The following is a 22,242-nucleotide window of genomic DNA, read 5'->3' on the forward strand; positions in this document are numbered from 1 at the left end:
AAAACTATTCCTGTCCCTGGAATGGTTCATTCACTAATAAAAACAACTCATAAATTAATTCTTTCATAATGTGTGCTGGATAAACCACCAAATTCTACCCCTTTATAGATTCCATTTAGAGTTTCACATTGCTTCTGACACAGTTATTATACTGGGTATTGTTCATTGAGTTTCATCATTTATCGTTTCACTTAATTACAGTCAAGTTCTAGTTATTCCTTTTGAAACACTACACACATCATCTTGATTGTAATTGAATTGCAAATTTACCAACAATCTCAATATTCTAAGACAGCTAATCTTATCTCATACTTGTTTGTTGAAATTTTGCTCTTAGAAATTATTTCTAACTTCTGTGTGTACCGTACTTTGCCCTTGATGATTGATTATTTATACACTAATTGGCTTACGTATTGGGAATTTCGATATATTGTGAACTGCTCTCCAGATCTTAATCTTCACTGGAGGAAAATTAGTTTCCTGTTCCAGGAAATAATACCATTTTATTCCACATAGTTTTCTTTCATATAGTGGCATCCCTTTTTATGTCCATTCTGCTTTTTTGAGCATTCATTAATGTCAGGAAGTACATTAGATATAGAAAATACAAAGATAGCTGAGATAGGTCCTAGACCTTAATAAACACAGTTTCTTCTGGGAGATAGACTTAAGTGCTTTTAATTAGATTACTGTCAGATAAACACTAATACAAGTTTTTTGAATGTTGTAGCTTTTGCATTTTGACTTTTTCTCAAAGGTGGTTATTTAATTTTACAGTGTCTAAGACTGTCAGAAACACTTTAGTTCACCACCTTTATTTTTCAAACCATCATTGATTAGGGAGTGCTGAATGCATCAATTCTCGAATAGTAAATTGATTTTTTTTTTTTAACATCAGGTTGCACTTCCTGCAGATGAAGATTATCTACCACTTAAACCTCGCGTTGGAAAAGCTGCAAAGGTTTGTACTTTGGGCAGTACGGTCTGTACAGTTTTATGAGTCTGTTTTCCTAAAAATCTTAAAGATAAGCTTTTAAACGAGATTCTTATACTTCCCAGTGTGTGTGTGTATATATATATATATATATATATATATATATACACACACACACATATGTATGTACAAATTAAGAAGCTGCCACCTGAAGTCAAATATGGTGAGAACCAAATCAATAAACGACCATGCTGAAAACCAAGTATCATGTGATAAGATTTTTAAAAATGAAAATAATTCTCTACCTTTTTAATGAATCTAATGAATAGTACTGATCTTTCTCTAGAAAAAAATGCATGTGTACAGTTTTGCATATAGTTTTGGGAATTGAACAAGCTTCTAATGAAACTTAAACTCTTATGCTGATATTAAATGGATTTTGAAACCCTGATAGATTTTAAAAGAGTAGTATAAATTTTCCAAGTCATTTTCTTAAGTAAAAAAGGCAGTATGGTGGGGTAAACATGAACTCTTCAAGTCTAATAGATATATTATTCTGCCTTTGCTGAGTGAACTTGATTGAGGCCTTGCCTTTTCACAGCCTCAGAGTTCCCATCTGTGAAAGGAAATTATATATACGTTAGGGGGTGCTGTGAAGATTAGTATGTGGAAAATGTGTTGCACAGTGCCCACCATAAAGCATGTTCTTGATAAATGGTAATGATTATTGTGTTGTAATTAATATATATGTAAACATAATAATTGAAAGATCAGATAGTAGAAATAACTTCTATGCTGTCTGGTTAAAGTTTTTTTTTTTAATTCTTCCTAATTTTCTCTAGTGGGTGGCATATTTCCCAAATAGACTCATAAAGAAATGCTCCCAGAATGCTTCTAGGGGTAGCGTCTCTTGGTTTCAAGTGTACTATGATGTGTCTAGGTATCTTCATACAGATACTAATTTTTTTTATAGGAATACCCGTTCATTCTTGATGCTTTTCAAAGAGAAGCCATTCAGTGTGTTGATAATAATCAGTCCGTTCTAGTATCTGCACATACATCAGCAGGAAAAACTGTATGCGCTGAGTGAGTAACTTTCTTTTTAAATGGAATTTAGGACTGTTAATATTTGCTTTATACATTTAGGTGCTCCTATGTTGGGTGCATAAATATTTACAAATATTATATCCTCCTGTTGGACTCACCCCTTTATCATTATGTAATGCCCTTCTTTGTCTCTTGTTACAGCCTTAGTTTTATTTTTATTTGTTTATTTATTTTTATAAATTTATTTATTTATTTTTGGCTGCATTGGGTCTTTGTTGCTGCACGTGGGCTTTCTCTAGTTGCTGCAAGTGGGGGCTGCTCTTCCTTGTGGTGCGCGGGCTTCTCATTGTGGTGGCTTCTCTTGTTGCAGAGCACAGTCTCTAGGTGCCCGGGCTAGTTGTGGCTCATTGGCTCTAGAGCGCAGGCTCAGTAGTTGTGGCGCACGGGCTTAGTTGCTCTGCGGCATGTGGGATCTTCCCAGACCAGGGCTCAAACCCGTGTCTGTTGCACTGGCAGGCGGATTCTTAACCACTGCACCACCAAAGAGGTCCTTACAATCTTAGTTTTAAAGTCTATTTTGTTTTACATAAGTGTAGCTACCACAACTTTCTTTTGGTTTCCACTTGCATGGAATATCTTTTTCCATCCCTTCACTCTCAGTCTGTGTGTCCTTATATCTGAAGTGAGTCTCCTATAGGCAGCATATAGCTGCAACTTGTTTTTTTATCCATTCAGCCACTCTCTTTTGATTGGAGAATTCGTCTATTTACATTTTATTATTGATAGGTGTGTACTTACTGCCATTTTGTTAATTGTTTTCTGGCTGTTTTATAGTTTATCTCTGTTCCTTTTCTTGCTCACTTTCTAGTTTTAAAATGAAATTTTAAAATAACTGTTTCTTAACTTACTCTTTAAAAGTTTAAATTTTTTCTATTTGATTTCTGTAAGTAAATTTAGACTCGTACCTTTATTTCATTTCTTCTACTTTGGGCTTCGTTTGCTCTTCTTTTTCTTGTTTTTTAAAGGAGGAAAGGTGAGATCATTGATTTCAGACCTTTTTCTAATACATTTAGTGCTGTGAACTTCCCTTCAGTCATGAATATGTATCATGATTCACTAATGCTATGTTCATTTTTTGTGCATTTCATTTCAGGTCTTTTCTAATGCTCTGTCTTCAGATTCATTAATCTTTGCTTCTTATCTAATCTGTCCTTAATCCTATTGAGTGCATTTTTTCATCTCAGACATGATAGTTTTCTTTGCTATAAGTTCATTTTTGTCTGTTTGTTTTCCATGTGTCTACTTAACTTTCCTCCAGCTTTTTGAGCATACAGAATACAGTTTAAAAACTGTTTAAATGTTTTTGTGACTATTATTTTCATTTGTGTTGCTCCCTGATCTGTTTTAATTAATTGACTTTTCCCTTCGTTATAGGTCAGTATTTTCCTGCTGCTTTGCATACTGCTCTGATGGGATGTTTGGCTGTTTTTTAATTTCATCACTGACTTTTGGCAGTTTAATTATGATGTGACTTCACATAATTCTTCTCATGTTTCTTATGCTTGAATTTATTGGGCTTCTCAAATCATGGGTTTATTAGTTTTCATCAGATTTGGAAAAATTTCAGCCATTTTTTATGTCAAATAGTCCACCTTCTCCTAGTACTCTGAGGACTTCAGTTAAACTTATATCAGGTGACTTTAAGTTGTCTCTGAGCCTAGTGATACTCTTATTTATTATTGTTTTTTGGTGTTTATTCTCTGTGTTTCATTTTGGACAGCTTCTCTTAAATGGCTTTAAGTTTATTCATCTCTTTTTCTGCAATGTCAAATATGCTATTAATCCTACCCAGTTTATTTCATCTTAGATTTAGATTTTTTTATTGCTGAAAGTTTGGTTTGGGTCTTTTAATATTTTCCATATTTCTTCCAAACATGCTGTTTTATCCTTTCTCAATTTTCTTCAATATATAGAATATAGTTGTACTATAGTAACTTTCAATATCCTTGTTTACTATTTTATATTTTCTGTCTCATTTTTGGATGCCTTTTTATTTATTTATTTTTACTAATTATTATAGGTTCTATTTGCCTCGTTCTTTGCTTACCTGATTATTTTTTAATGCCTGCCCAGGACATTGTGAATTTTACCTCCTTGGGTGATGAATATTTTTGCATTTCTATTAACATCGTTTTTTTTTTTAAACATCTTTATTGGAGTATAATCGCTTTACAATGGTTTGTTAGTTTCTGCTTTATAACAAAGTGAATCAGCTATACATATATCACCATATATCTTCCCTCTTGCATCTGCCTCCCATCCTCCCTATCCTACCCCTCTAGGTGGTCACAAAGCACCGAGCTGATCTCCCTGTGCTATGTGGCTGCTTCCCACTAGCTATCTGTTTTACATTTCGTAGTGTATATATGTCCATGCCACTCTCTCACTTCGTCGCAGCTTACCCTTGCCCCTCCCCATGTCTTCAAGGCCATTCTCTGCATCTTTATTCCTATCCCGTCCCTAGGTTCTTTAGAAGCATTTTTGGTTTTTTGTAGATTCCATATATATGTGTTAGCATACAGTATTTGTTTTTCTCTTTCTGACTTACTTCATTCTGTATGACAGACTCTACGTCCATCCACCTCATTACAAATAACTCAATATAATTTCTTTTTATGGCTGAGTAATATTCCATTGTATATACATGCCACATCTTCTTTATCCATTGATCTGTCGATGGACACTTAGCTTTCTTCCATGTCCTGGCTGTTATAAATAGAGCTGCAATGAACACTGTGGTACATGATTCTTTTTGCATTATGGTTTTCTCAGGGTATATGCCCAGTAGTGGGATTGCTGGGTCATATGGTAGTTCTATTTTTACTTTTGTAAGGAATCTCCATACTGTTCTCCGTAGTGGCTATATCAATTTACATTCCCACCAACAGTGCAAGAGGGTTCGCTTATCTCCACACCCTCTCCAGCATTTATTGTTTGTAGATTTTTTGATGATGGCCATTCTAACTGGCGTGAGGTGATACATCATTGTAGTTTTGATTTGCATTTCTCTAATGATTAGTGACGTTGAGCGTCCTTTCAGGTGTTTGTTGGCAATCTATATCTTTGGAGAAATGTCTATTTAGCTCTTCTGCCCATTTTTGGATTAGGTTGTTTGCGTTTTTGATACTGAGCTGCATGAGCTGCTTGTAAATTTTGGAGATTAATCCTTTGTCAGTTTCTTCGTTTGCAAATATTTTCTCCCATTTGGAGGACTGTCTTTTCATCTTGTTTATGGTTTCCTTTGCTGGGCAAAAGCTTTTAAGTTTCATTAGGTCCTATTTGTTTATTTTTGTTTTTATTTCCATTTCTCTAGGAGGAGGGTCAAAAAGGATCTTGCTGTGATTTATGTCATAGAGTGTTCTGCCTATGTTTTCCTCTAAGAGTTTTATAGAGTCTGGTCTTACATTTAGGTCTTTAATCCATTTGGAGTTTATTTAAGTGTATGGAGTTAGGGAGTGTTCTAATTTCATTCTTTTACATGTAGCTGTCCAGTTTTCCCAGCACCACTTATTGAAGAGGGTGTCCTTTCTCCATTGTATATTCTTGCCTCCTTTATCAAAAATAAGGTGACCATATGTGCATGGGTTTATCTCTGGGCTTTCCATCCTGTTCCATAGATGTATATTTCTGTTTTTGTGTCAGTACCATACTGTCTTGATTACTGTAGCTTTGTAGTATAGTCTGAAGTCAGGCTGATCCTCCAGCTCCGTTTTTCTTTTTCAACATTGCTTTGGCTATTCGGGGTCTTTTGTGTTTCCATACAAATTGTGAAATTTTGTTCTAGTTCTTTGAAAAATGCCAGTGGTAGTTTGATAGGGACTGCATTGAATCTGTAGATTGCTTTGGGTAGTATAGTCATTTTCACAATGTTGATTCTTCCAAAACAAGAACATGGTATATCTCTCCATCTGTTTGTATCATGTTTAATTTCTTTCATAAGTGTCTTATAGTTTTCTGCATACAGGTCTTTTGTCTCCTTAGGTAGGTTTATTCCTAGATATTTTATTCTTTTTGTTGCAATGATAAATGGGAGTGTTTTCTTGATTTCACTTTCAGATTTTTCATCATTAGTGTACAGGAATGCAAGAGATTTCTGTGCATTAGTTTTGTATCCTGCTACTTTACCGAATTCATTGATTAGCTCTAGTAGTTTTCTGGTAGCATCTTTAGGATTCTCTATATATAGTATCATGTCATCTGCAAACAGTGACAGCTTTACTTCTTCTTTTCTGATTTGCATTCCTTTTATTTCTTGGATTCTTTATTTCTTTGGATTCCTTTTATAGTGGTGAGAGTGGGCACCCTTCTCTTGTTCCTGATCTTAGTGGAAATGGTTTCAGTTTTTCACCATTGAGGACAATATTGGCTGTGGGTTTGTCATATATGGCCTTTATTATGTTGAGATAAGTTCCTTCTATGCCTACTTTCTGGAGGGTTTTTATCATAAATAGGTGTGAATTTTGTCAGAAGCATTTTCTCCATCTATTGAGATGATCATATGGTTTTTATTCTTCAATTTGTCAGTATGGTTTATCACATTGATTGATTTGCGTATATTGAAAAATCCTTGCATTCCTGGGATAAATCCCACTTGATCATGGTGCATGATCCTTTTATGTGCTGTTGGATTTTGTTTGCTAGTATTTTGTTGAGGATTTTTGCATGTATGTTCATCAGTGATATTGGCCTGTAGTTTTCTTTCTTTGTGACATCTTGTCTGGTTGTGGTATCAGGGTGATGGTGGCCTCGTAGAACGAGTTGGGGAGTGTTCATCCCTCTGCTATGTTTTGGAAGAGTTTGTGGAGGATAGGTATTAGCTCTTCTCTAAATGTTTGATAGAATTTGCCTGTGAAGCCCTCTGTTCCTGGGGTTTTGTTTGCTGGAAGACTTTTAATCACAGTTTCAATTTTTGTGATTGGCCTGTTTATATTTTCTATTTCTTCCTGGTTCAGTCTCAGAAGGTTGTGATTTTCTAAGAATTTGTCCATGTTTTCAAGGTTGTCCATTTTATTGGCATGTAGGTGCTCGTAGTAATTTCTCATGATCCTTTGTATTTCTACATTGTCAGTTGTTACTTCTTTTTCATTTCTAATCCTATTGATTTGAGTCTTCTTCCCTTCTTGATGAGTCTGGCTAATGGTTTATCAATTTTATTTATCTTCTCGAGGAATCAGCTTTTAGTTTTATTGATCTTTGCTATTGTTTCCTTCATTCCTTTTTCATTTATTTCTGATCTGATCTGTATGACTTCTTTCCTTCTGCTAACTTTGGGGGTTTTTTGTTATTCTTTCTCTAATTGCTTTAGGTGTAAGTTTGGGTTGTTCATTTGAGATGTTTCTTGTTGCTTCAGATAGGATTGTATTGCTATAAACTTCCCTCTTAGACCTGCTTTTGCCGCTTCCCATAGGTTTTGGGTCATCGTGTTTTCATTGTCATTTGTTTCTAGGTATTTTTTGATTTCCTCTTTGATTTCTTCAGTGATCTCTTGGTTATTAACTAGTGTATTGTTTAGCCTCCATGTGTTTGTATTTTTTACAGATATTTTCCTGTAATTGATATCTAGTCTCATAGCATTGTGGTTGGAAAAGATACTTGAAACGATTCAGTTTTCTTAAATTTACCGACGCTTGATTTGTGACCCAAGATATGATCTGTCCTGGAGAATGTTCCTTTAGCACTTGAGAAGAAAGTATATTCTGTTGTTTTTGAATGGAATGTCCTATAAATGTCAATTAAGTCCATCTTGTTTAATGTATCATTTAAAGCTTGTGTTTCCTTATTTATTTTCATTTTGGATGATCTGTCCAGTGGTGAAAGTGGGGTGTTAAAGTCCCCTGCTATGATTGTGTTACTGTCGATTTCCCCTTTTATGGCTGTTAGCATTTGCCTTAGGTATTGAGGCCTTTGGTATTGAGGTGCTCCTATGTTGGGTGCATAAATATTTACAATTTTATATCTTCTTATTGGAATGATCCCTTGATCATTATGTAGTGTCCTTCTTTGTCTCTTGTAACATTCTTTATTTAAAAGTCTACTTTGTCTGACACAAGAATTGCTACTTGAGCTTTCTTTTGATTTCCATTTGCTTAGAATATCTTTTTCCATCCCCTCACTTTCAGTCTGTTTTTGTCCCTAGATCTGAAGTGGGTCTCTTGTAGACAGCGTATGTATGGGTCTTGTTTTTGTATCCATTCAACCGGTCTACGTCTTTTGGTTGGAGCATTTAATCCATTTACATTTAAGGTAGCTATCAATATGTATGTTCCTATTACCATTTTCTTAATTGTTTTGGGTTTGTTATTGTAGGTCTTTTCCTTCTCTTGTGTTTCTTGCCTAGAGAAGTTCCTTTAGCATTTATCGTAAAGCTGGTTTGGTGGTGCTGAATTCTCTTAGCTTTTGCTTGTCTGTAAAGGTTTTAATTTCTCCATCTAATCTGAATGAGATCCTTGCTGGGTAGAGTAATCTTGGTTCTAGGTTTTTCCCTTCCATCACTTTAAATATGTCCTGCCACTCCCTTCTGGCTTGCCAAGTTTCTGCTGAAAAATCAGCTGTTAACCTTATGGGGATTCCCTTGTATGTTGTTTTTCCCTTGCTGCTTTTTATATTTTTCTTTGTATTTAATTTTTGATAGTTTGATTAATATGTGTCTTGGTGTGTTTCTCCTTGGATTTATCCTGTATGGGACTCTCTGTGCCTCCTGGACTTGATTAACTATTTCCTTTCCCATATTAGGGAATATTTCAACTATAATCTCTTAAAATATTTTCTCAGTCCCTTTCTTTTTCTCTTCTTCTTCTGGGACCCCTATAATTCGAATGTTGGTGCGTTTAATGTTGTCCCACAGGTCTCTGAGACTGTCCTCAATTCTTTTCATTCTTTTTCCTTTATTCTGCTCTGCAGTGGTTATTTCCACTATTTTATCTTCCAGGTTACTTATCCGTTCTTCTGCCTCAGTTATTCTGCTATTGATTCCTTGTAGAGAATTTTTAATTTTATTTATTGTGTTGTTCATCATTGTTTGTTTGCTCTTTAGTTCTTCTAGGTCCTTGTTAAACATTTCTTATATTTTCTCCATTCTGTTTCCAAGATTTTGGATCATCTTTATTATCATTACTCTGAATTCTTTTTCAGTTAGATTGCCTGTTTCCTCTTCTTTTGTTTGGTCTGATGGGTTTTTACTTTGCTACTTCATCTGCTATGTGTTTGTCTGTGTTCTCGTTTTGGTTAAGTTACTGTGTTTGGGCTTTCCTTTTCCAAGGCTGCAGGTTCGTAGTTCCAGTTGTTTTTGATGTTTGCCCCCAGTGGCTAAGGTTACTTCAGTGGGTTGTGTAGGCTTCCTGGTGGAGGGGACTAGTGCCTGTGTTCTGCTGGATGAGGCTGGATCTTGTCTTTCTGCTGGGCAGGTCCGTGTCCAGTGGTGTGTTTTGGGTGTCTCTGACCTTACTATTTTACACATCCTTTCTGCTAGTGGGTGGCATTGTGTTCCCGTCTTGCTAGTTGTTCGGCATAGGGTGTCCAGCACTGTAGCTTGGGTCGTTGAGTGGAGCTGGCTCTTGGCGTTGAGATGGAGATCTCTGAAATATTTTTGCCATTTGATATGATGTGGAGCTGGGAGGTCTCTGGTGGACCAATGTCCTGAACTCGGCTCTCCCACCTCAGAGGCACTGGGCTGACAGCCTGCCAGAGCACCAAGATCCTGTCATCCACACAGCTCAGAATAAAAGGGAGAAGAAAGAAAGTAAGAAAAAAAATAGAGTTTTTAAAATAAAAAATAATTATTAAAAAGTAACAAAAAACAGGGCTTCCTTGGTGGCGCAGTGGTTGGGAGTCCGCCTGCCAATGCAGGGGACGTGGGTTCATGCCCCGGTCCGGGAGGATTCAGCATGCCGCGGAACAGCTAGCCCTGTGAGCCATGGCCGCTGAGCCTGCACGTCCGGAGCCTGTGCTCCACAGTGGGAGGGGCTGCAGTGGCGAGAGGCCCACGTACTACAAAAAAAAATAAGTAACAAAAAAAAAAAAAGAAGGAAAGAAGAGAGCAACCAAACGAAAAAAGAAATCCACCAATGATAAAAAATGCTAAAATCTATACTAAAAGAAAAGAAAAAAAAATAAGTGAGCAGATAGATCCCTAGTACAGATGATAAAAGCAAAGCTGTACAGACAAAATACACACAGAAGCATTCACATACACACTCACAGAGAGAAAAAGGGAAAAAATATATATATCATTGCTCCCAAAGTCCACTGCCTCAATTTGGGATGATGCATTTTCTATTCAGGTATTCCACAGATGCAGGGTACATCAAGTTGATTGTGGAGATTTAATCCACTGCTCCTGAGGCTGCTGGGAGAGATTTCCCTTTCTTTGTTTGCACAGCTCCTGGGGTTCAGCTTTGGATTGGCCCTGCCTCTGCCTGTAGGTCTCCTGAGGCCGTCTGTTCCTGCTCAGACAGGACGGGGTTAAAGGAGCAGCTGATTTGGGGGCTCTGGCTCACTCAGGCCAGGGGTAGGGAGGGGTACGGAATGCGGGGCGAGCCTGCGGCGGCAGTGTACAGCATCACATTGCACCAGCCTGAGGCGTGCCGTGTGTTCTCCTGGGAAAGTCGTCCCTGGATCATGGGACCCTGGCAGTGGTTGGCTGCACAGGCTCTCGGGAGTGGAGGTGTGGATAGTGACCTGTGCTTGCACACAGGCTTCTTGGTGGCTGCAGCAGGAGCCTTAGCGTCTCATACCCGTTTCTGGAGTCTGTGCTGATAGCCGCGGCTCATGCCCGTCTCTGGAGCTAGTTTAGGCGGTGCTTTGAATCCCCTCTCCTTGCACACTGCAAAACAAAGAGGCAAGAAAAAGTCTCTTGTGTCTTCGGCAGTTCCACACTTTTTCCCGGACTCCCTCCCGGCTAGCTGTGGCGCACTAGCCCCCTTCAGGCTGTGTTCACACAGCCAACCCCAGTCCTCTCCCTGGGGTCTGACCTCTGATGCCAGAGCCTCAGCTCCCAGCCTCCGCCCACCCCAGCGGGTGAGCAGAGAAGCCTCTCAGGCTGGTGAGTGCTGGTCAGCACTGATCCTCTGGGGGAATCTCTCCGCTGCCCTTTGCACCTCTGTTGCTGCGCTCTCCTCTGTGACTCCAAAGCTTCCCCCCACCCCACCCCCATCTCTGCCAGTGAAGGGGCTTCCTAGTGTGAGGAAACTTTTCCTCCTTCACAGCTCCCTCCCACTGGTGCAGGTCCTGTCCCTATTCTTTTGTCTCTCTTTTTTCTTTTGCCCGACCCAGGTACGTGGGGGAGTTTCTTGCCTTTTGGGAGGTCTGAGGTCTTTTGCCGGCGTTCAGTAGGTTTCTGTAAGAGTTGTTCCACATGTAGATGTATTTCTGATGTATTTGTGGGGAGGAAGGTGTTCTTCACATCTTACTCTTCCGCCATCTTGAACGTCTCTTTATATTAACATCTTGAGCTTTTTTTTTTTTTTTTTTTTTTTTGCGGTTCGCGAGCCTCTCACCTCTGCGGCCCCTCCCGCTACGGAGCAGAGGCTCCGGACGCGCAGGCTCAGCGGCCGTGGCTCACGGGCCCAGCCGCTCCGCGGCATGTGGGATCCTCCCGGACCGGGGCACGAACCCATGTCTCCTGCATCGGCAGGCGGACTCCCAACCACTGCGCCACCAGGGAAGTCCCATCTTGAGCTTTTTTCTGGGGTATAGTTTCTTGGAAAAAAATGTAATCCTTTCAGGGCTTGTGTTGATGATGATTTTAGGCAGGACTAGAGTAGCATTCAATATAGGGACAATTTTCTCCGCTATTTAATATATTTCTTGGTATTCTAGCCAGTATTTTGTGAATTATGAGTTTTTCCACCATGACCAGTGGGAACCTGAATAACTCCCAGCCCTGTGAAGCTCTGGTTATTTTTACCTCTGCTTCATCTGGTTGGTTTCCCCCTGGCTTTGGGTTGTTTCCGAACACTTATTCACTGATTATTACTTACTTGGAAACACAGGAGTGCTCAGCAGGTGTTCAGAGCTTTCCCTCTATGCAGCTCTCTCCTCTCTGGTTATTTTCCACTGCAGTGTAGGTGCCATGGCCTCCCCAGGCTCCCACCTCTGTCTGCTTAACTTAGGGAAACCTCTAGGGTCCACCTCCTAGAACTGTGAATTGGAAACTCTGGACAGTAATCTGGAATTACCTCATTTGCTTCCACTTTCTCAAGGATTACTATGCTTTTATTCAGTCACTTTCTCAAGGATTACTATGCTTTTATTCAGTGTCTGAAATCATTGTTTCATATATTTTGTCATGTTTTGTAGTTATTTCAGGTGGATAGGTAAAGCCAGTCCTTGTTAGTCTGTGTTGGAAGTAAGTATTTTCTACATTATTTTTAATGTATGTTCTCTTTTACTAAAGTAGTTATCTAATTTTGTAAATAAATACACATATATTACCTGTGTTTTAAATTTTTTGATAGGTATCTTTTCTTCTAAACTGTATTTAAAGACCACAGTTCTGGAGTCTTGCTACTCAAAGTATGGTCCTGCACCAGATACATGAGTGTCACCTACAGACTTATTAGGCAGAATCTCAGGACCCACCCCAAAACTACTGAATCATAATCTGCATTTAACAAGATCACCAGGTGATGCATATGTCCATTAAAGTTTGAGAGGAACTGGGCCATTCTGAAAGTGGATTGTGCTCTTTCACGTGGATGGGATTCTGCAGTCTGTGGTAGATAGTCTTTTGTGGGTTAACTTTTTTTTTCCTTCCTATGTGCTGCTGTCTCTACTGTCTAGTTCGCGAACACCTTCGCCATGGCAAAAAGAAGCCATGTACACATTAATCAGTCGTTCCGCATTTCCTTAGCCTCAGTTCCTTTCAGCCACCAGTCTGCTTTCTTTTTGTATGACTTTACCTTTTCTGGGCATTTCATATAAATAGAATGATACAATATGTGACCTTTTGTTTCTGTTTTATTTCACTAAGCATAATGATTTTAAGGTTCATCTGTGTTGTAGTTTACATCAGGGTTGGATTGCATTTTATGACTGATTAATATTGTATGGCTGATTAATTGTATAGTATTAATATACCGCATTTTGTTTATCCATTCATCAATTTATGGGATATATGAGTATTCCCAGTTCTTTGGCTATTATGAATGATGCTGTTAGAAACATTTATGTACAACTTTTTGTTTGAACACATGGTTTTACTTCTCTTCAGTATGTACCTAGGAATGGAATTACTGGGTCATGTTTAATTCCATGTTTAACTTTTTGAGGAACCAGCAAACTGTTTTCCACAGCAGCTGCATCATTTTATTTTCCCATCATCATTTTATGAGGGCTTCAGTTTCTCCATATCCTTGCCAACACTTGTTACTACCTTTTTTTTTTAATTGATTATACAGTAAATTTATTTTATGATTGTTTTAAATTAAAACTTTTTAACGTGGATTTTCAGCATAGTACAAGTTAGAATAATGCAAAACATTTTTAAAGGTGAACTAATTAGGTTTCTGAAAAGAATTCCAGAAAGATAAAAAGCACAATGATGTTACTTATTTTAGACAAGATTATGGTTCTGTGGGTATTAGTATAATCCTGTATTATGTACATTGTTTCTAGATTCTGATCATGTGAAGTTTATTATTTTTAAATTATTTTTTCTTCCAGTTTTATTGAGATACAGTTGATATATAGCACAGTGTAAGTTTAAGGTTTGCAGCATAATGATTTGACTTACATGTATCATAAAATGATTATCATAATAAGTTTGGTGAACATCCATCATTTCATACAGATACAGATTTAAAGAAATAGAGAAAAATTTTTTCTTGTGATGAGAAAGAACTCTTAGGATTTACTCTTAACAACTTCTTTATGTAATCTTCAGCAGTGTTAATTATATTTATTGTATTGTACATTACATCCCTATTACTTATAACTGGAAGTTTCTACCTTTTGACCATCTTCATCCCAACACCCCCCACCCCAACTTGTGGTAACCATAGATCTCATCTCTTTTTCTGTAAGTTTATTTTGAAGTGTAATTGACCTGTAACACTATGTTAGTTCCTATTACACAGCGTAGTGATTTGATAATTCTGTACATTTCAAAATGGTCACCACAATAAGTCTGGTTACAATATGTCACCATAAAAATATATTACGTAGTTATTAGACTATATTCCCCATACTGTATGTTTCATTCCCATGACTCATTTATTTTGCAACTGGAAGTTTTTACCTCTTAATCTCCCTTACCTATTTCTTTCCTCCCCTCACCACCCTCCCCTCTGGTGACTACCTGTTGGTTTTCTGTTTCTATAACTGTTTCTCTTTTGTTGTGTTTGTTCATTTGTTTTGTTTTTTAGATTCCACATACAAGTGAAATCATACAGTACTTGTCTTTCTCTGTCTGACTTATTTCACTTAGCACAATACCCTCTAGGTCCATCTATGTTGTTGCAAATGGCAAGATTTCATTTTTTTATGGTTTAGTAATATTCTATTGGATATGCAATACCACATCTTTTTTTTTTTTCTTTTCCACATCTTCTTTATCCATTTATTGATGGGCACTTGGGCACAAGGGTTCCCTTTTGTCCTCATTCTCACCAACACTTGTTTCTTGCCTCTTTGATGATAGCCATCCTGTCAGGTGTGAGGTGATATCTCATTGTGGTTTTGATTTGCATTTCCTTAATGACTGATGATATTGAACATTTTTTAATGTGCTCTTTCTCCTTTTTATGTCTTTGGAGATACGTCTGCTTAAGTCTTTTTTTAACTTGTTCATTGGGTTGTTTGTCTTGTTGAATTGTGATAGTTGTTTTGTATTCTGATACTAGTTCCTTGTCAGATATATGATTTTCAAAAATTTTCTCTCATTCTGTAGGTCATCTTTTCACTTTCTTGAGTGTCCTTTCAGGTACAGATGTCTTTAATTTGATGAACTGCAGTTCATCTGTTTTCTTTTGTTGCTTGTGTCATTTATAAGAAACCGTTGCCTAATCAAGGTCACAAAGATTTACACCTATATTTTCTTCTAAGAGTTTTGTAATTTTAGCTATTATATTAGGTCTTTGATCCATTTTGAGGGTTTTTTATTTTTGTAGGTCCAACTTCATTATTTTGCATATGGATATCCAGTTGTCTCAGAATTTGTTGAAAGACTATTTTTTCCCCTCAATCTTGGCATCTTTTCGAAAATCAATTTGAGTTTTCGGGTTAACTATTAATAATTTATAATATATTTTATTCTTCATTATGGAGAAACTACAGCTTTCCTATTGAGCAGCTGAATTAGGTATTCTTAACAGTGATCACCTAAAGAGTAAAGAAGATCATAGAGGAAGAAAACTTAAAAATGGCTTCATTCTCCCTGTTCATCATTGCCTTTACCTTGGCATAATGGTGGATATATTTCATGAGTTCTGGAATATTGTCCTTTGGGATAGTCAGGGCCTATCTGGTTATTGTATATTAGTCTTTCTAGACCTTGGCTTAGGTGTAACTCAAAATTTTTCTCTTTGCAGGGGAGTTAGACAAGTGAAGCTTTGGATCTTAGATTATCATTCTAATGGCATCAGCCAATTGTAGATTAGTCTTGATCTGTTTCCGAGATTCAAACACATTATGGTCAGGTACTGCCCTAGTTCTATCCAGTGGAGTAGGACTAATTTTTTTATTGGTCCACTTTTCAGAAGGTGCTGAAGTCAAAAGGTGGTTTCCTCCTAAGGCACAAATATAGAAGAGGTTTGACTATTTTTAGTTCAATTATTTTATCTCACTTAGAAAAGTATACAATAGTTTGGTGCATTATCCATTTAAAGGCAACATATATAGTCATTAGGATTCTGGGCAGTAGTGTAACTTTGTTTTCATTTTTCCTACAAAAGCAGACTGATTTTCAGTGTGGGAAATTTTCATGTATATGCTGAAACCTGCTCTCATACTCTGGGTTAGGAGAACATAAAGAGATGTTTAAGAAATTCACCAGGTTTATAGACACCTTTGAAAACCTGGTGAGGACTGCTGTGGAAACCAGTCTGGTACTTATTCAAAAAGTTAAATGTAGAATTACTATATGACTCAGCAATTCCACTCCTAGGTATATTACTCCAAAGAATTGAAAACAGATACACAGATACTTATACATGAATGTTCATAGCAGCACTGTTCGCAGTAGTGAAAAGGTAGAAACAACCCAGAAGTCCATCAGTTGATGAATAGATAAATAAATCTGGTTTATCTGTACAATGAAATATTACCCAGCTGTAACATCAGTGAAGTACTGATACACGCTACAGTGTGGGTGAACCTCAGAAACATGCTGAGTAAAAGAAGCCAGACTCACTCAGTAGGTATGATTCCATTTGTGTGAAATATCCCGTATGACTTCATTTATGTGAAATATCTCAGGTAAATTCCTAGAGACAGAAAGATGGGTGGAGGCCAGGGGATGCTGAGAGGAGGGGAGCAAAAAGTAACTGCCTAATGGGTATGGGGTTTTTGGAAGGATGAGAATTATGTTTCAGAATCAGGTAGAGGTGGTGGTTGCACAACATAGTGAATGTACTAAATGCCACTGAATTGTACACTTTAAAATGGTTAATTTTATGTTGTATGAATCTTAACTCAATAAAAAATGTGATGAGGTATATATTTTACGTACATACCATATTTTATAATTTCAGGGAGTGGTTCATGGATCTCAGATAAAGATTTCCCCTAGGGATTCAAGGACTTGAGGTAAACTCCAGCTTTAGCTGGTTAACTGTAGCAAGTACAATATTTTATTTATACATCTGGTGCTAGGGTTAACATTTTGGTACCAGATTATCTATGTAATTGAGTAGTTTTCTGGCCCTGATGGTTTTTTTATTTTATGTAAAGCTTTTTTTAAAAGCTTTATTAGTATATAATTTAAATATTATTAAATTCACCCATTTAAAGTATACAGTTCAGTGAGTTTTAATAAATTTGTACAGCTGTGCAACCCTCTCCAGTTTTAGACTTCCATACATACAGTTTTGTTACGTGTGTTTGCTTTCAACCTACTCCCACCTCCAGCCCTAGGCAAACACTCATCAGCTTTGTCTAAATAGTTTTGCCTTTTCTAGAAGTTTCATGTAAATGAAATCATGTAATGTGGAGTCTTTTGTGTCTTTTTTTTTTTCCCTGTTTAGAATAACATTTTTGAGGTTCATTCATGTTGCATATATCACTAGTTCATTTTTTTTTAAGTGCTTGGCTTATTTATTTATTTTTGGCTGTGTTGGGTCTTCATTTCTGTGTGAGGGCTTTCTCTAGTTGTGGCAAGCGGGGGCCACTCTTCATCGCGGTGCGCGGACCTCTCACTACCGCGGCCTCTCTTGTTGCGGAGCACAGGCTCCAGATGCGCAGGCTCAGTAGTTGTGGCTCATGGGCCTAGTTGCTCCATGGCATGTGGAATCTTCCCAGACCGGGGCTCAAACCCATGTCCCCTGCATTAACAGACAGATTCTCAACCACTGTGCCACCAGGGAAGCCCCCATTTCCTTTTATTTATAAGTAGTATTACATTTTATGGATACCTGACATTTTATTTACCTATTCAGTTGATAGACATTTGAGTTGTTTTGTGTTTTTGACCATTGTGAGTAGTTCTGATATAAACATTCATGTACAAGTCTGTGTGTGGACATGTTTTTATTTCTCTTGGGTAGTACCTGTAATTGCTGGGTTTTATGGCAAATATATATTTAACTGTTCAGTAAATTGCCAGATTGTTTTCCAAAGTGACTGTACCATTTTGTGTTCCTACTGATAATGGATGAGGGTGCCAGTTTCTCTGTGTCCTTACCACCTCTTGTCATTATCTTTTTTGATTATACCTATTTTAGTGAGTATATAGTAATGTCTCATAGTGGTCTTGAATTTCTACAATGACTAAAAATGTTAAGTATCAATTTCCTGTGCTTATCTTAAATGAAATATCCATTTATATATCTTAAATGAAATATCTATTTCAGTCTTTCACTGATTTTTAAAATTGAGATGTTGGTCTTACTGCATCATAAATAATTCTTTAAACTATCTTAATGTTATCTTTTGTAGAACAAAAGATTTTTATTTTGATGTTCAGCTCAGTTTTTTCTTTTATGGATTGATTGATTATGCTTTTGATGTCAATACTTAAGACATTTTTGCCTATCCCAAATCACAAATATTTTCTCTTATACTTCCTTTTTTTTTTTTTTTTTTTGCGGTATGCGGGCCTCTCACTGTTGTGGCCTCTCCCATGTGGAGCACAGGGCCCGGACGCACAGGCTCAGCGGCCATGGCTCACGGGCCCAGCCGCTCTGCGGCATGTGGGATCTTCCCAGACCGGGGCACGAACCTGTGTCCCCTGCATTGGCAGGCGGACTCTCAACCACTGTGCCACCAGGGAAGACCTCTTATATTTTCTTTTTGAAGTTTATAGTATTAGCTCTTACACTTAGAGCTATGATTTCCTTTGAATTAATTTTTATGTATGATGTGAGGTAAAGGGGGTTTAAATTAATCTTTTTGTATGTGGATAATTGTTCTAGTTGAAAAACTTATTTTTCCACTGAATTACCGTTGAATTGAATTGACTATTGAATTACTAGTGAATTGACTATAATTGTATGGATTTGGTTTTGGACTTCCTATTCTGTTGGTCTCTGTGTGTATCCTTATACCAGTTCCACACTATCTTGATTACTGTAGCTTTAAAGTCAGTATTGAATTTAGGCAATTAGAGTCCTCTAACTTCACTCTTTCTGAAAATTGTTTGGGCTTCTCTAGGTCCTTTGCATTCTTCAATAAAATTTTAAGATTAGTTTGTTAATTTCTACCAAAAAAGACTACTTGCATAGGGATTGTGTTGAATTTATAGATTAATTTGGGGAGAATTTTCATCTTAACATTGTTATATACTCTTCCAGTCCGTGAGCATGGTATATTTCTTCATTATTCACATCTTCTTTGATTTCCCTCAGCAGTATTTTGTAGTTTCAGTGTACAGGTCTTACATTTTCTTAAATCTCTTTCTAAGTATTTTATTGCTTCATGCTATTGCAAATGGCATTCTTTCTTAAGTTCATATTTGTATTGTTAGTGACTTGTATATTGAAGTACAGTTTATTTTTTAATTTTTTTTAACATCTTTATTGGAGTGTAATGGCTTTACAATGGTGTGTTAGTTTCTGCTTTATAACAAAGTGAATCAGCTATATATATATCCCCATATCTCCTCCCTCTTGCATCTCCCTCCCAACCTCCCTATCCCACCCCTCTAGGTGGTCACAAAGCACCGAGCTGATCTCCCTGTGCTATGCGGCTGCTTCCCACTAGCCTATCTATTTTACATTTGGTAGTGTATATAAGTCCATGCCACTCTCTTCGTCCCAGCTTACCCTTCCACCTCCCCCCCATACCGTGTCCTCAAGTCCATTCTCTACGTCTGCATCTTTATTCCTGTCCTGCCCCTATGTTCTTCAGAACCTTTTTTTATCTTTTAGATTCCATATATATGTGTTTCTGACTTATGAAGTACAGTTTATTTTTATATGCTGATATTTTATCTTGTCAGTTTGTTAATATACTTGCTTACTAACAAGTTTTAGTAACTTTCATGTTTCATAAGATTTTCTACATAGGTGGGCATATTGTCTGTGAATAAAGACAGTTTTTGCTGCTTCTTTCTGATATGTTATCCCTTTAGTTTCTTTTTCTTATTGCATTGGCAATATCCAGTACATTGTTGAATAGTAGTAGTGATGGTAGCTATCCTTGTCTGTTCCTGATCTTAAAGGAAGAACATTCAGTGTTTCACCATGAAGTGTGATATTAGCTATAGTTTTTTCCTAGGTGCCTTTTATCAGGTTGAGGAAGTTCCTTTCTATTCTCAGTTGGGAATAAATGAAAAAAATTTTAAAACACCTATTTGAATGGCTATTATCAAAATGATGAGAGATAACAAGCGTTGGCAAGGATATGAAGAACAGGGAACCTTTGTGCACTGTTGTGGGAATATAAATTGGTACAGTCACTATGGAAAGCAGTGTGGAGGTTTCTCAGAAAATTAGAAATAGAGTATAATCCAGCAGTCCCACTTCTGGATATATATCTAAAGGAAATGAAATTAGTATCTCAAAGAGATACCTGCATTCCTATTCACAATACCCAAGACAAGGAAACAACCTATGTCCCTCAACAGATGAGTGGATAAAGAAAATGTGATATCTATCTGTCTGTCTATATCCATATACACACACACTGTTGATCACAATGGAAAATTATTTAGCCATCCAAAAAAGGAAATCCTGCTATTTGTGACAGCATGAATGGACCTTGAGAGCATTATAAGTCAAATAAGTCAGAGAAAGACAAAGACTGTGTGATCTCACTTTCACATGGAATCTAAAAAAGCTGAACGCATTGAAACGGAGTTGAATGGTGGTTGCCAGGGGCTGGGGTGGACAGGGTGGAGGAAGTAGGAAGATACTGATCAAAGGAAACAAACTTCCAGTTACAAAATGAGTAAGTTCTGGGGATCTAATTTAGAGCATGGTTATTATCTTTTAAAATACTGTATTATACACTTGAAAGCTGCTAAGAGAGTAGATCTTAAATGTTTTTACCAGAAAAAAACCAAAAGGTAATTAGGTGATGGAGATGTTAATTAACCTTATTATAGTAATCATTTCACAGTATATATGTGTAACAAATCTTACAGTGTGTAGTTTAAACTTACACAATGTTACATGTCAATTATATCTCAATAAAGCTGGGAAAAATAAGTGTATTGAAGATTAAAAAAGAAGCATTGTATTTTATCAAATCCTTTTTCCATCTATAGAGACAAGGATATGGTATTTGCTTTTTACTCTGTTAATGTGGTATATTACATCTGTTTTTTGTTAAACCATCCTTATGTTCCTGAAATAAACCTGGTTGTTTATGGCAGATGATCATCTTATATGATGTTGCCAGTTTCAGTTTGCACATATTTTCTTCTGGAATATCTTTGAATCTTATCTTCATGAGGGATTTTGGTGTGTAATTTTCTTTTCTTACAAGGTCATTGTCTAGGTTTGATACCATGTTATTACTCACCTGATAATGTAAGTTGGGAAGTGTTCCCTCCTGGTCTGTCTTCTGAAAGGATTTGTGTAGTTTTGGTATTTTCTCTTTAAATGTTTGACAGAATTTACTAATTAAGCCATCTAAACCACCTAGGCTTTTCTTCATGGGAAGATTTTTAAATTCCTAACTCAGTTTGCTTTCTTCTTGAGCCAGTTTTGGTAATCTGTGTCTATCAAGGAATTACTTAAAGTGGAATTAGATTGATTTTAGATTATTCTTCCTGTCTAATGTAAGTGTTTAAAACTATTATTTTCTCTCTTAGTACTGCTTTACATGCATCCCATAAATTTTGGTAGTTACATTTTATTTTCAATTCAATTCATTTTTTAATTTCTCTTGGTTTCCTCTTACGTTTACTTTCCAAGCATTTGGTGATTTTCCATACACCCTTCTGTTTTGGTTTCTAATTTAATTTCTTTGTGGTTGGAGAAGATACTTTATGATTTCAATAATTTGATTTAATGACTGATGTGGTTGATTTTGTTGTTTTTCAGTTATGTGTCTCATGTCTTAACAGGCTTCTATTATATTTAACAAATATTTTTTAGTATACTATTTTAATTCCTCTGTTGATTTTTTTTTTAGCTTTGAGTTATGTTTTTAGTGATTACTCTAGGGCTTACAGTATACATTTTTAACTAAATCACAGCCACAATTTCTGTAAAATATTGTTACCTTGCTCTAATATTTCTTCCTCCTTTTTTTCTGCTATTTTTGTCACACATATTTCAACTATATGTTATACATCCAGTGTAATACAATGTTAAAATAATGTTTTTGCTTTAAACAGTCTTATATTTTTAAAAATGTTAATTGAATAAAAGAGAAGCACAAACCCTATACAGTCTTGTATTTACCCACATATATATCATTTTTAGAACTATACTTTTCTCTGTATTCGAGTTAAAGAATTTTTTAAGAATATTTCTTCTGGAGTTGATGTGTTAGCAGTAAATTTACTCAGTTTTTATTTGGAAATGTCTTTATTTTGCTTTTATTTTTGAAAGGATAATGTCACTGAATATGTAATTCTTTTTTTTTTTTTTTTTTTTTTT

General features: G+C 36.6%; 1 protein-coding gene across 1 annotated transcript in view; it reads left to right on the forward strand.

The window, feature by feature from the left end:
* The window catches only part of MTREX (Mtr4 exosome RNA helicase), a 133,687-nt gene that overhangs the window by 10,196 nt on the left and 101,249 nt on the right, over nt 1–22,242 (forward strand). Inside the window, exons 4-5 of the mRNA XM_060092888.1 lie at nt 899–961; nt 1,908–2,020. Of these exons, the coding sequence (XP_059948871.1) occupies nt 899–961; nt 1,908–2,020 (176 nt within the window). The remainder of the gene's footprint in view (nt 1–898; nt 962–1,907; nt 2,021–22,242) is intronic.

Source organism: Mesoplodon densirostris, chromosome 3, assembly GCF_025265405.1.
Source record: "Mesoplodon densirostris isolate mMesDen1 chromosome 3, mMesDen1 primary haplotype, whole genome shotgun sequence".
Taxonomy (NCBI): Eukaryota; Metazoa; Chordata; class Mammalia; order Artiodactyla; family Ziphiidae; genus Mesoplodon; species Mesoplodon densirostris.